The 15,850-nt window shown below is 38.5% G+C and overlaps 1 protein-coding gene across 1 annotated transcript in view; it reads left to right on the top strand.

Annotated features, from left to right (window-relative positions):
• Positions 1-14,371, top strand: part of IL22RA1 (interleukin 22 receptor subunit alpha 1) — a 36,618-nt gene extending 22,247 nt beyond the window's left edge. Inside the window, exons 6-7 of the mRNA XM_075198096.1 lie at positions 3,808-3,929; positions 11,854-14,371. Coding sequence (XP_075054197.1) covers positions 3,808-3,929; positions 11,854-12,657 — 926 coding nt within the window. The 3' untranslated portion in view covers positions 12,658-14,371. The remainder of the gene's footprint in view (positions 1-3,807; positions 3,930-11,853) is intronic.
• Positions 14,372-15,850: the final 1,479 nt, after the last annotated feature.

The raw sequence follows: 15,850 nt of genomic DNA, 5'->3' as shown, positions 1-15,850 counted from the left end.
CTGATTACCTGCTTAAATGTGTTACAGTGGAGATAGTGAGACATTACTACCCACATATACTTTCCCAAATTTGTTGTTGATGTAATTTGGTTACAGGTTTTATTGGGGGTTCCTAGTGTCAAGGTTGTTGGTATCTTGTTGGTATCTTGGGATGGAAAGTGGTATTATGCAGCGGTAACTTCTAGGGTGTGGTCTTGGCAGGTAGTGATGATGCAGCCCATGTCCCTCTGAGCCAATGGTCATCGTGGTGGATGGTACAAAAGAATAGTTGCTATCAAGTGATACACATATGTTTTGGTTTATATCTGTGGATAAAACCTTGTAACCAGGGGCGGATTGGGAACTTAAAGTGGCCCTGAAAAAAATTATTGAAGTGGCCTCATGTGGGCGGGGCCAACTCAAATGTAGGTTGGGCCAACACAAAAGTAGGGTTTTGAACTTGGAATTTGATTGGGGAAACATTTAGGAAAACCTAGATGTGATGACTTAATACACAGTGGGTCATTTCTAAAACAATGCAGGGAAAAAGCTGTTGCCCCCTCACATATAGTTTTTCTAGATGTAGCCCCCTCACATAGTTTTTCCAGATGCAGCCTCCTTACATATAGTTTTCCCAGATATAGCCCCCTTGTATATCATTTTCCCAGATATAGCCCCCTCACATATAGTTTTCCCAGATATAGCCCCCTTGTATATAGTTTTCCCAGATATAGCCTCCTCACATATAGTTTTCCCAGATATAGCCTCCTCACATATAGTTTTACCAGATATAGCCCCCTTACATATAGTTTTCCCAGATATAGCCCCCTCACATAGTGTTCCCAGATGTAGCCCCTCTCACTTACCTTAATTATCGGTGGCCAGCGCGCTCTGCAGCGTTGCTCCGCAGACCTAATCAGACAGACAGGAAGTGAATACTTCCTGATTCCTGTCTGATCAGTGCACAATGCTGTATCACCCACAGTGCTGTTGCACCAGGCAGCCTCGCGATGTGTGAGGCTGCCTGGTGCTTACCACTGACCACCAATTTTTGGATTGTTACCCTCCTTCCGACTGCGTCGGGTGACACAAAAAAAAAAAAAAAAAAGGCGACCTCCAGGCGGCCTCGTTGGGCCACCGGCCTCCCGGTAAGCTTCCCGGTAAGGGTAATGGCCAATCCGCCCCTGCTTGTAGCCTTCAGTACCCTCTGCCTTGCCTTGTTTGTTGAATTTAATAAAACTGCATAGCCATAAATTCCAATGTCACGCAGTGTGTGTGTCATAATTAATATGCTAAGAAGAGTGTACTTGCCCTTTAACTTAGTTATGGTTACACCCACTTGAGCATTACCTTTGCACCTAAGAACATGTGCCTCACTCATAAACAAAATGTTGTTATTTACATTATCTACACTATTAGTTTCAAACCACAAAGTACACTAAATATAATATTAATTTTAAATAAGTTAATATTTGAGTCATAATATAGCATTTGCAAAAATCCTCATGGCTAGAAGAACAACAGTAAAATTGCTGTTACTAAAATATAGCCCAAAGAACATTATATTCTAAGGGTGCTTTTAAATAGTGTGTGTAGGGGGGGTGTATTGAGACTCTAAAAGGTTTGTTGTACTATTTGGTCATCCGAACTTAAAACATAAAATAAATATATGTAAGCATTACAAACTGGTTGCTTTCTCTTTGACTGAGAACCCCCAGATCATTGCATATTTGCAACATTCTCTTACTCGCCTCCATTAGGATCCGGGTGGGAGGTCAAGTGGTAACTGTGGCGAGGGGGCGTGACGCAACAATTTGTGTAACTTTGGCCCACAGCACAAAGCCACACAATTGTGCTGCGGGGGACGATGCCAAAACGACGTGATTTGCAGTGATCCAGAGTCATTGAGGCCCCTTGTCCTATACCCTTCACTAGGAAGTGGGCAGGATGCAGGAGGAAAGCCTGCTTTCCCCGGGAGTTTGGGAGAACTACCTGAAATTTGGGAGTCTCAAGGACATTCTGGAAGAATAGGCAAACATGGCATAGAGTGACCAGGTATTTTCACCTAACTATAAATGAAGACTTTGGAAAACGAATGCAGCTATTATCTATTGCATTAACATCCCCTCCTGCAAAAGGGAAATGACCGCATCAAATTAGGGGAGTGTCCACATAACAAAATAGCCATTTCCATAGGGGTGTGTCTAATGCTTCTGAAGCGCTAGGCCATCAACCTTCCTTCAGAGTATGCTGCAGTTTTGCAACCCAAACAGAAACTTTTAGCTGTAAAGAAATTGCAGCCTACTGTTTGTTTTGAGTCGCAGTTGTGCTGTGAAAGCCATTGGCAGTGATATGCCCTTCTAATTTGAAGGGAGGAAATCAATTAGCCGAGATGTTCCTCTGAACATCACAACAGTGCATTTTTTCTGGTACTATGGTACTGCAATATCGCAGATTTCTCCTGGCACTACTATGGTCGCGAAGAGAAATCTACAATGTTGTGGTAACAGGGAGTGCCTTCACGACCGTTCCGGAAGCACTTAATTGATTTCCCCCCCTAAAAGTATCAGCATGCCTAAGCACATAATAGCTGCCATGATTTGCTGGGTTTTTAGGAACTTGTAGCTATTCTGTATGGGGCTGTGTTGTAGTGCATGTTTTTTAGTCCAATTCAGCCCTGTGCTGTCCAGGTTGGGGCTGGTTCACATTTTGACAGGAAACCGCATGCTGTGGCTCTCCCTGCTGCTGTGTAGTCAGCTTAGCCTGGCATAGCTTGGTGCTGGTCTCAGTTTCTGCCAGAGGGAGGGAGGGTCCGCTCTTTGTCCCCTTGCATTAGGAGTAACAAGCCCAGGCTATAAGCACTTTTCTGGTTACACCTTTGAGGGGACACTCTAAATGGCTGCTTCTTCAGGGGACATGCCATACTAAAGCGTGCATATGTTGTGCTTTCTGCAGGAGTAGGGTCAGGGGGACACAAATGCAACATATGCTACACTCGAATTTCCATGTGTTTTAATGGTTATGCTCAGTAAAACAAAGCAGGTATCTGATCCTGAAAGTTGAACTTGCATCCAACTCGAAATCAGCCAAACTTTGCAGTCTAACTTCTGGTGGCAGATAATGAGATCAGGACCATCTCCTATTTGTTGCATGTAGAGAAAGAAGTAAGAGGAGGACCCTAAAATCCCCTTTAAATTATCATAATGTACATTATTTGGTATCAGTGTTCTATGTTCTAAGTGTTCTAAGCTTTTAAGGACAAAACTTTAAAAAAAATAGAATCCTGTCTTGAAGCTAAGGACTGTTACAAACTAAGGCAGTTACTTCTTTCACAAAACATGTTGGGTCTGAGTCATTAAGGAGAAGAAAGCAAAAAAAAAAAGGAGTAACTATGCACCTTGGCAACACCATGTTGCATTGGAGGGAGTGGTACATTTAAAATGTGGGGACAGGTTTATAGTTGGGGTAGGGCGTGTCCTAGATCAACTTTAAATTTCAGTGTAAAAATAAAGTTATCGAGTATTTGTGTGCTACATTAAAAGGATCAAACTGTCAAAGATCAAACTTACTCCTTTTTTGCCTTGGTCTCCTTAATGACTCAGGCCCATTATGTCATGTTTTTCAACCCTCATTGCACTTTGCAGGCATTTGTTAAGGATCCTTCTTTAACATCATTCATACTTTAGGCAAGTACCTGCTTTTTCAAGATTGAAATGTGCTTAGTGTTCCTGGTAATGCTGACAATTACATTTAACTTTGCAAAGATGAGCTGCATATACAGGATATTGGTCTATAATGTCTTGACTTATTTCATATTTCTACTTACAGATCATTCGGTAGTCATACTGGTTGCCAGTCTAATTAGCATTTGTGCTATGGCCTTGTGCGGAGCATTACTTTACATGAGCTGCAAATATATTAAACAAGAAGCAGAAAAGCCAAGCTCACTTGTAAGTATATGTCATAGCAATATAGTCATGTATTTACTATGTATCTGTTTGTGTCATCCTCTGTATAGTCACCAATATGGAACTGGGCTTAAGTACTACAGGAGTTATGTGAAATTACATATATCTTGCGATATAGGATATTTAATTAACCCCGGTGATTGTGCAGATCATTGGTCAAAATGAAACACGCTTGATTGTATTGAAGGACAGATTTTGTAGTTATGAATTACATACAGGTAGTGCTGCCATCAGAAATTGTTTGGCCCATTACAAATGAAACAGGCAGAGCCCACCTTATATTCGGCCACCCCCATCCCCCTCGGTTGCAGAGGTGTAGTCCAGAGCCATGACACTGGATCAACAATATGCACCCCAGACCTCCACACATGCCCTTTACATACCCATCAGACCTCCCCACATACCATCAGACCCCCTCACGCCCCACAGACCTCTCAAAATGCCCTTTACATGCCTCTCAGACCTCCCCACATGTCCATTGCCACAGAGATAGAGAGAGAGAAGCTGGTCCTTTGATGAATACAGCACAGATATTGAGATGCAGAGATATCATTTATATCACGAATAGTGCACAGACTGTGGGGAAGGTTTTACTACTATTAGCACCGGCCAAGAGACTACCTTTGTTCAGGAGAAGTATCCTGGTGAACACTCAGTTCTTGAGCTATACTGCAAAGAAGAATGGGCAAAAATGTCGGTGTCCATATATGCAAAGCTGGTAGTGACTTATCCAAACATACTGGGAAAGTGAATACTTCATTTATCAATTATCTGTTTTTAATTTGTAATTAATTAAGAAATAGGTTTAGTGTTGTTTGTGCTTTTTTTAAATTTGGTATGACAGAGAATTTTTGTGTAAAAATCTAATAAATACATTTTGCTTCCATGATGTCCAATAATAAAATGTGAAACATGCCAAAGGGCTGAATGTATTTTCATGACATTGTTTATGTCACTAATATCTAGTGTCTAAATGTCCTATTAATCCATAAATAGCGGGTACTTGTGGGACATTGAGTTAATAGACATTGGTCACTGATATATTTTAAACTTGTTAAGTTAAATTTGTTTTAATTCACCATTTGGTTTAAAATCATGGCATAATAGTCACTTCTGAGTTTCTTTAATACCTGGGTATCATCAGGGAAAATGATCACCTGAATCACTTATCCCTTTACATTGCAGTATTATAAATGTATTTGTTTTCAAAACATATTTTTACTATGAATGGCATCTTCTCTATGTTTAATAATTCAATATGTTGTATATGTTAGTGGCTTTATGGTAGCTTTTGAGATTTAAATTTTTAATTTAGAAAGTTCTGTAACCTCGACAAATGGTCCAAAAAGTGTTGTGAACCGAACATGTTAAGTTTCCTCATCTGATCATAAATATGTGCTACTGAGCCAATGCATCTAAGAGAGGCTCGGTGAGCATTAGAGCACTACAATTCCCATCACCACTGTAAAATGACTGAATTTCCATATAACGTAGTTTTGGGTATGTTTTATTGCCTTATAAAGAGAATAAGAATAGGTATTAATAATTGCATCAAACATATAGTAAGAATAGGAACTGTAATGTACAGTTGGTAAATATAAAAATTAGGGACATTTCCAGAGACAAATCTTTAAAACCGTCATCTGTCCCTGGAAAGGAGGGGCAGTTGGTAACTGTGTTAAATGGGTTTTCAATGGTAAACAGAAATTTAAAAATAGAGCTTGGAAACTAGTGTTTCTTTAGTTAACTGCATTACTTCACAATACATCTAAAACTGTGTGACTTGTAAACATGTAACTCCTTCCCCTCTAAAACAATGACACACGCAGAAGTTCTGGTTCTCCAGATGGTTTATGAATTCCTATGTAGGTTAAAAGCACACTGGTAAAACTGGTCTTCCTGCATTCAACACTCCTTTAGAAGTGGTTCAGTTCTTTATCTGAGGAAATTAACCCTATCCTTCCAAACATGAAAATATAGATACATTATATCGGTGAAACAACTTTGAGCCAAACATATCAAGCACAATATTTTGGTAAAAGGCACTGCAATAACATTGTTGCTTTATTTTAGTAATAATTGAATACCACAATTGTAATAGTTTCAGTTTGTCTTATACTTGTAAACACGTAGAATGCCAATTCTGTACAACTTATATCCAGAGGCTCATTTTTTTGACCCGTGTGCAGTGACCCAAGTGAAGGCCACTTTTGTTTTAAAGAAATATCATGTAATATACAGTGAAAATAAGAATACACATATTGTGCTAGACATAGCTAACTAATGTGTGTGGTATAGCAAAAAATGAAATAGTGTGCATAACAGCCCCATGATTAATGTAGTATCTTAATGCCCACCTGACATAATCCCATATAAAGCCATGTGTCACATATCGCAGCCTCTTGCCCGGGACAGTCCTTTGCCCTTAATTATAATCCTGTGAACACCATAAAAGCCTCCTACCCACCAAAGAGTCCCATGTTCACCACATCACCACCACCACCACCACCATTTATTAATATAGCGCCACTAATTCTGCAGCGCTGTACAGAGAACTCACACACACAGACAGACAGACACACAGAATAGGGTCAATTTGTTTGTAGCCATTTAACCTACCAGTATGTTTTTTGTTTTGGAGTACATACAAACTTTTTTTTGGACATACAAACTTGTGTCAAGATTATCAGCCTTATGCTCTTCACACCCTTCATTACAGTCCTTTGCCCAAATTAGCAGCATAGTGTCTTATTATGTCTTATGCAGTCCATATACAGCACTTTGCATAGCATAACAGCTTAACAGCCCCGAGATTACCACACGCATCTGTGTGCCAACATAAACAGCTTCATGCCCACCATAGAACCATGCCCAGCAGAAGTTTCATAGCTACTATTTTCATTAGCCCTAGGCAAATATTACTAGCTTCATGTCTTATACCAACCATATAAAAATTAGTAGACTACCCACAAAATGAAGCCCTGTGGCAGCCTGCCTTCTCTACCCACTCTCAAAAGTTCACTTCTTTCAATGGTGATTCGTGGTCTCTCCACACTACCAGGGATATGAACACCTTGCTATTGTAGAGAGTTAATGGGCAGGAAGCACAGCCGTATCATCCAATAAATATTTTCCAATGAAATCACAGATTTCAGCCAATGAAATTAGTACGATTTAACATAGTAAAGATGCAGCAGTTTTCAAAGAGCACATTGAGTTTTATGTGCATTTTTGGTCATGAACATGGTGGAAAGTTAAACAAAAAAAGTTAATTCAGTTAATTAATTTTAACATGTACATTTTTATTATAAAATATTGCTCATTCAAGTCTTTATTTTATATGTTATTTAATCATGAGAGTGATGAGACATCAGGCTTTTCTTTATAGCATTTGTCACATATATATTCGATTTAGTTACATGGGTATTTGTGTTATTATAAATGTACTTACCTATATTCAATGCACCTGGATGTTACAAAAGCTACTTCATTGAAAGAAATGAACAAATTTACTTTATGCCTCCTTAACAATAACAAGTACATTTGCAGGGCAGAAAGAGTATATGCAATCACCTCATATTTGCCTACTTTTGAAACTTGCATTCCGGGAGATTCAGGAGCTGGTGGGCTTGTGGGGGCGGGGAGAATTGCCTCACTAAGCCCCACCCCTTAAGCAATCACCACCATTTTGCCCTATAACAGCAGGGGGCAGGCCACAATGATGCATGAATCGCGTCTCTAAGCCCCCCCTCCATTTAATTTGCCAAACTGTCTGGGATCTGGGAGGTTGTCCCAGGGCCATCTTTTCCATTGGGCACGATGGGCAGCTGCCCGGGGGCCCCACGGGCAAGGGGGCCCCATAGGCACGGCTACTTAATGAGAATAAATAATCCTGCAAAAGAAAAAAACCTGCAAAAAAAACCTACAAGGGTCACTGAGCAAGTACATCTATCTATCTCTATCTCTATATATCTATATCTATATCTGTATCTGTATACATCTATATATCTATATCTATATCTAGGGGCCCCGGTGCACTGCTTTGCCCGGGGGCCCATAATGTTGTTAAGATGGCCCTGGGTTGTCCTGTTCTCCCGGGAGTCTGGGAGGATTCCCAGAAATTCTGGAGTCTCCCGGACATTCCATGAGAGTAGGCAACTATGAATCACCTGCTAGCCAGGGACAGTTCCTGTCAATGCCCTGTCCCCAACTGAATCCCTATAAAATATCTTCTCCTACAATGCAGAATCTTACTTTTTTATGTGATGTTCATGAATGTGCCTAGCCCACATTAAGTTAGGAATGCTCCCATGTGCCCTGTTGTTCCCATCAGAAGATGCACTTCTGCATTCCTTTGCAGCTGCCAGAATCTTAATATCCATACGCTTCCCATATAAACTGTCATATTTGCAGAGAAGCAGATACATAACACTATAAAATGGTGTGTGCACTGTGTGGGTATATGTTTACATATTCATAAATGGTCCTTACTGATTTAAATGAAATATTTGTGTGCTATTGGTGTACCTCTGGTAAGTATATAATTATGGGTGTAACTCTGGCCCATTTATAATTATAGGTGTATCTCCGGCTGGTATATATTTAAGTGGGCAATTAAAGCTGGTATATTATAAGTACATCTTTAAAAGGTATACTATTATCGCACAACCATTGCCTGTTATAGAATTATGCTTTTGTATAATGACAAGGCTGTCTCTAGATGGTTTTGAAGATACCGTGTTTATCTGGCCCAACTATACCCACTAGTTAGGGGCGCCTTACTATAGCAGAGAAGTATGCCCAGTTATCACCAATCACATTTAGACAAAGCAGTTATAAAATACAATGGTATTTTTATTATTATACAATACACCAGAAAAAATATACACTTTAAACAAATGGCAAGCAGGTTTAACAGACAACCTGTCCCTTACCCCTCTCTAGCTTAGAGGACGGCAGTCACCTTTACTTCTAGTTCCTTGAGTATTGACTGCTTGGTCCAATTTCCTTCCACTCCACTAGTGTAGTAGAAATCTGATATAAAGTCCCCTTGCTCCATCAGACTAACGGCGGTAATGTGCTGAGGAAGCCTGAGCAAGCACTAGACCAGCAGAAACCAAAAACTCTAATGAGTGAACCCTCCATCACAGCAACTTCAGCACTCTGCTCTTTTCTCTCCACTCTGAACCCTCTGTCCCAGGACTGAGTCCCGCTTTTTAAATACAGTTATACTGCACTTCCCATGCTCCTGGGACTAGCCCATGGGTGGGCTTAGATATATCACCCTTTAGAGATTTGGCAGCGGTCATAAAGGGCTGTTACAGGACTGTACCTTCTCATACCAATACACCCCCTAGCTCCCTGCTCGTTTGACTCCAAGATGTCTAACTGACCACAACCTGAGACAATGGTACATACTTAGTTTAATTAAGGACAGAATGATTGATTGACGCTCCCAGTATAAACCCCTTACAAGCTTTTTCACCCAGAACTACATTCCAGCTGATCAGGATACCCTGTAAAGAAATGAGCGGGAAGAAATGAAGCAACAGCCCCCTCGGGGTCTTTGAACTGGATCGCACCCGTTCCTTACCCATAACCCACCTGGACATTTAAACATTTTAGCAATACTCTGGCATTACCATACATAATTACTGAGCACACCACAGTCGCAAAGGAACACATTATAAATACTAAGTAAAAGTTACCTGCAAGTAATGGGAGACTGCACTTGCACTCTAGAGATCAGGGAAGCAAGGGCTAAAACATACATGTTGTTGTAGTCCACATTTTGCAAGACGCAAGGTGTAGGCTAGTGAAGGTGAAGTCAATCCCTTTGCTTTTTTGCAATTGTATATAATCATGTGGGTATATCAAGCTTGTAAATAACCATGGGTGGAAGGCACTGTTAATACATTATGGAGCATTAAAGAAATTGGAGGTGGTGACCCCAAAACTGCTACTCCACCTAGGTCTCCATTTTGTACTTTGGGTGCTGTTGATGGATAAACCAAATATAGTATTAAATTGTGAGCCAAAAAACTTTACTGTGCTTACTTGCATGACACTGCTTTCATAAATATATGTTGTGATTAAAATATAAACATAGAATATTATTAACATACATGTCGGAGTATGTAGCTATGACATGTCTTAGTTATATTACTGGTTTCTAGAGAATTAATAGGCTTCATTCTCATAAATAATTTTTTCATTAACAAAATGGCTGCCAGAAATGGGGCTTATGTAGAGTTGGATGCAAGTGATTTTCTTTTTGCGCAAAACATTCATTTCAGTGTCAGTGCACATACCTATGCAGACTCCAGTCACATCTTATACTTACCACCCTATATGCTTTGAGAGGTGAAATGGGGGAGGAAAGCGGCGTACAAGCGTAGGGCAAGTACAATATAGGCAGGTTCACGAACTTGCTACCTATGTAGATGTCCAGACAGCCGCAGATAAAGCTGTCAGGAGGTGTTTCTGAACAGGTGCTCGACTCCCGGTGCAAGATACGTGCTGATGATGACGATCATCAGCATGGACCATGCAAGTGATTGTAAAAAAAGAATAATAATTATATATTTTTTAAAAAGTGTGCCCCTCACCAAAAACGGAAAAAAGGAAAACAGCCCAGTGCTGGAAGCAAAAAAAGTATTTCATTACAAAAAACACTCTCTGACACAGACCCTCTTTTACCCATTTTTTGCTCCCCTAATTCCATTTGGTGCCCACTTATGTCTTCTGGATTTAAATTCTTTGGGATGAAGAAAACAATACCTGTAGGATGAAGAAATGCTCTTTGCTGTGCGCAACGTGAATGACAGACTCAGAGACTATCACCCTAATCAATACAGAATGGCTTTGCACTGATTGGTCAGAGAGTGGGAAAGTCGCTCTATATTTGGTTTGTAATGGGAAGACCCCACAGTGGATGATGACTGTTGTTCTCTACCTCATGAAATTGTAAACAAAAAAAATCACCTTTTCCATGTTATGAGTTACTGTGAAACATAATATTTCTTTTTTTTTTACATTATTACATGACTTCAATAGTTTTCTTATGTTTACATTTTTTGCACAGCCATGAGAGGTGCGAGATAAAACTGGAGTTTGAACAGTTTACCGCGGCGCGTTGAAAAATAATTGAATAGCTTTTAACGCTTCTCCCTCCCTCCCTATACTTCCAATGGATCATCAACTTGTCCGCGATGGTACTATTTTCTCTAACAAAACGTTGCATTAAAAATAGATTTGAATAAGGGGTAAAGTTAACGCGCTCCAGAATGAGTGAAAACCACATTACATTCACTTACTGCGGTGTTAAAAAAATTACCGCTGAGAATTGAATTCTCCCCTTAAAGCATATAATACAGTTTACACATATATCTACCTCCAGCATACTTATTTTATGCACTAGGCTGAGTCGCACATATCTTAAGATACATACAGCTCAGCATTCCCCCATAATTGCAAAGTATTTGGACGCGTTTTACATGTGCGTTTTTTCTGTAAAATACTTCCAACTCTACATGAAGCCCAATGTGTGTAGGTATATGTTTGTAATCCATGGTTATATTTTGAACACAACATATAGTTAATATACTGTATATAGGTGACAGATATCTTTAAGACCTTAAATCTTGCATTAAGTGATTGACAATAGAATGGATTCTTGATTAGAGTTGTCAACTTATTCTTTAATTACTAACACATATACATCACTTATGTTGTGCGATTTATATATGTCAGTAATTAAAGGGACGAGTAGGCAACCTTGCATCTTAAATATGTCCTTTCATTATATGTGGATCCAGGTTAAACTTTTATTAAAATGCTTTTGCTAAGTATCCATACATAGTTCGGTATGTAACTGATATATTATGTCTTTTATTTAACGATACAGGACTTCAGAAAAATGACAAGCTTTCCGTTATTTACCTCACCAAAGGATAAGGTGATCAGTTCCTGTACTGTAGGTGTTTCTCCAGCAATGTACGTGCAGTTAAATGATCTGCGACAGAAAATATGTGAGGAGCGGACTAAGAGCTCTGAAGTAGTAACGTATGCAAGACAATTCCAAGATTCTACTACCTCCACACAGCAGGATTCTACTACACTGCGCACACAGTCCATGTATTGCCTGCAAAAAAATAACAGCACGACGGACTCATCAGATCAATACGTAAGAGTTTTCAAGGATCAGACAAATAATAATGGGAAATATCTTCACAATCCTGTCCCAAATCCTTGCAACACAATTTCGTATGGAACCCAAGTAGCTTTCCATGCAGATGTTGATCATTCTTTTCTAGACCATGACAGTGGGACATGCAAGGGGTCGGAAAATAAAATTTGCAAATTTAATTTTTCGTTGCCTCTCCTTAGTCAGGAGAAAAACACTTTTTTGGATATAATCCCATCACTACCATTGATGTCAAGTGTTATAGTGAGTGATGGTTTTGGTATGCTAGGACAGATGGGAAAAGAAGATGAACTTGCACCAGTTTTAAACATACATCTTGATGGTTTTACAAATAACCAGCGAGAAGAAAATGACTTTGAACATAGCTTACTGGGACATGGAGGTAGCCCATACATCTTACAGTGTCCTATGGAAAATGTGCAAGCAGACATTTTGGACAATACTTTAATCTGTGAAAAACCATACAAGGTGCAACATCCCTCTGAGACCTACAGACCCACTTAAATCACAGAAAGTGACAGTATAAAGACAATCTTTGGAATATACCTGAGGAATATTGCAGATGCAGTGATGGGTTTACATTAAAAACAGGGCAGCAACTACAGTACTTTGAGTGCATACTGGGTGTAGCAGCTAAGTGACCCTGAAACTTAAATGATTGGACAGGGGAGGTAACCAGTTAAGCTTGGAGACTCGCCCTCCCTTGTTTTGATTGGTTCAGAATTTCTATAAACAATGTTTGTTTTTGACTTGTATATTTTTAAAACACAACTACCCTCTAAACTCTTTATGCATATGCACCTAGATTTATGTTAATTCTTTGTGCAGGCTTTAAGTCAAATTAGGAATATGTAATTGCATCTACTCTACTGCTCTCGGTCATATTATCTGACTTTCTGGGCCAGTGAGATTATACCATGCCTGTAATTATATAATAAATGTCCCCTCCCCCAAGCCATTGTATGATGACGTGGTTACCACATATAAATACAATCTACAGTACAGCTTTGGGAGCCAATAAGAATATTATATGTGAGAGAGGAAGGCAATAGAACTTTACTGAAGGGTAAACACTGCAAGCAGTCTTATTAACAGCTTCCACATGGTGTCTTGCAACAAGAATTTTAGTAGACATATATCCCTTAAAAGATAATTGCATGTTTCTGCAACAAATTAAAGAGTAAAAAAATGTGGCAATTATATGCCAGACAAAAAGCGACCTCTTCTTAAAATAGAAACACTACACATAAAAATCCTAGAAATCTTTTTGCCTAATTAAGAAGGTTGAGAACTATTGAAGAAATTAAAATATAGTTAACATATTAGCACATACCGAAATAGCTTAAACACATTTTGGGCTAGATTTACTAAGCTGCGGGTTTGAAAAAGTGGGGATGTTGCCTATAGCAACCAATCAGATTTTAGCTTTCATTTATTTAGTACCTTCTACATAATGACAGCTAGAATCTGATTGGTTGCTATAGGCAACATCCCCCCTTTTTCAAACCCGCAGCTTAGTAAATCTAGCCCTTTGAGTTGAAATGCTTCCTTGAATAACACTAACTAATTGTAGGAATCATATAAATAAGCAATAATAATAATGCTGGAAGTTCAATAAACGCTGACTTGTTCAAGGATAGAAAGAGTTAATAGGTATTGCTTAAAATTGCTTTTAGTCTGAACGAGACCTGGACATTTTAATATGCTGAAGTGTGTGATTTCTGTTTTAATATGTGTTACATTTAATCTACTAAATTAGATTTATAGTTTGTTTCTACCCTTGACAATATGAAACGGATATTGCTCATGTTTTAGTTATAAAATGCTATATATGCAAATATGGTTAAGCTCCGCCCTTAAGATAAGAAGCTAGTTCTAGATTGGATCCTGACCATCTGTTTTCAGAATGCTTCTGTAAGAATGTGTATATGTCTATAAAAATTGCCATTATTATACTAATATTCAACTTTGCATTCTTTTAAAACTTCAAATTTTGTGCACCTTATGAACTAAAACTCTGACTTTGAAAAGACTTTGAAGAATTCTCTATAACAGAATAAACAATGTTTGTCCCCATGTCTATTTGAAAAAAAAATGCCTAAACATCCGTGAGGTTATATTTACTAACAAAAGAGTTTAATCTTTCCCCTTATTCTTTTTTATTATGTTTACAATGTCTGTAAGATTTACATATAGTAATAGGATAACCTGTCACATCTGGTCCATATATATATATATATATATATATATATATATATATATAATAACTTTATTCTATCTATTTGTAAAACATAAAGAAGTTTTAAGTTTTGGAGGAAATTTGGATTATGTTTTATATTATTTAGTAATTTTTCATGTTTTTATGGACGATTTTTGCCTTAATGGATTTGCAATCTGGTTGAATAGAGCTTACATCATACTTGCCTAATTTATTCCTCTCCCCTCAAGGAGGTCACAGAGGGAAGGTCAACTGGTAAGTGAATGGGGTGGTATGGGGCAGTGTTTCAAATAATTTTTTCAGGAATCACATCATTGTATCATGGGGGACAGGGCCAAAATGACTCAATCCACAGTGAGTCGTCTCACCGAGGAAGTGGGCGGGATACAGGAGGATGGCCTGCATTCCAGGGAATCCCAGAATCTCCTGGATATTCCAGGAGAATAATGCTGGAGAGAGGAAGATTTTACACCAGGGAAGAGCAACAAAATATTTAATTTACCACATTCACTGAACATCTGTTTCTGGATAGAAACATTGCTATATCCCAGGAAGGAGACTTACTTTATATCCTTCTTATTTTGGTTCTAAATGTAAGTATAGCTTATTCATTTTACAGATTTTTAATAAAGGGTAATACACCAAAAGCTTTCATTTTCTACTGTTTTCCCCCTGTGATTGGAAAAACATAATATTGTAGGAAGAGAAAGAAATTCATCCAGAAGTTCCATTTCCCTTTACCCTTAAGTGGTCTGCCTGAAGCAGCCTGCATCAGAGGTTGATGGGCAATTTATTACATTTTTAAAGTGAGTGCATTCACTTGTGGGGGGGGGGGGAACTCCTTTCAAATGCATTACCTGCAGTGTAAAAAAATATGTGGGGTTCATTTTTACACAAACAATGCATCGAATAGTCACATATATTTAATTAGTATTCTTGCTTGTATATTTGGAGACATTAGTTAATATTTATTATTTTATATGTCACATCCAAACAACGATTTTGGATATTTAAAGAATTTACATTACACAATGGTTGAAGATTTATGGAAGTTAGACTTTACTGATAGAGTTTTTTGACACAATCCTACTATTGGATATTTGTGTATACATACTAGAGATGTGCGTTGACCCTCGTGTTTTGGTTTTGGATGTGGTTTTGGTCCTAAAATGTCTTCGTGTTTTGGTTTTATTACAGGTTTTGCCCAAAAATCTTGAAAGGTTTTGGTTGTGGATCTGGATTTAATTAGAAATTGTGAAAATAGGTAAAATTATGTGATTTTGAGCTGTTTTTGCTCCTATATTACTATTTAGAGCATTGACATTAATTTACAGTCATGTACGGTCTATTTTCTAATGATCTCTTCACAAATGTCCAAACTTTCACTAATTTTGGTGAAAAGGTTTCATCGTCATCATCATCATCATCATTTATTTATATAGCGCCACTAATTCCGCAGCGCATTCACATCAGTCCCTG

The sequence above is a fragment of the Mixophyes fleayi genome, chromosome 2 (assembly GCF_038048845.1).
Source record: "Mixophyes fleayi isolate aMixFle1 chromosome 2, aMixFle1.hap1, whole genome shotgun sequence".
Lineage (NCBI taxonomy): Eukaryota > Metazoa > Chordata > Amphibia > Anura > Limnodynastidae > Mixophyes > Mixophyes fleayi.
The sequence above is the reverse complement of the archived record's forward strand: the minus strand, read 5'-3'. Positions and strand labels throughout refer to the sequence as shown.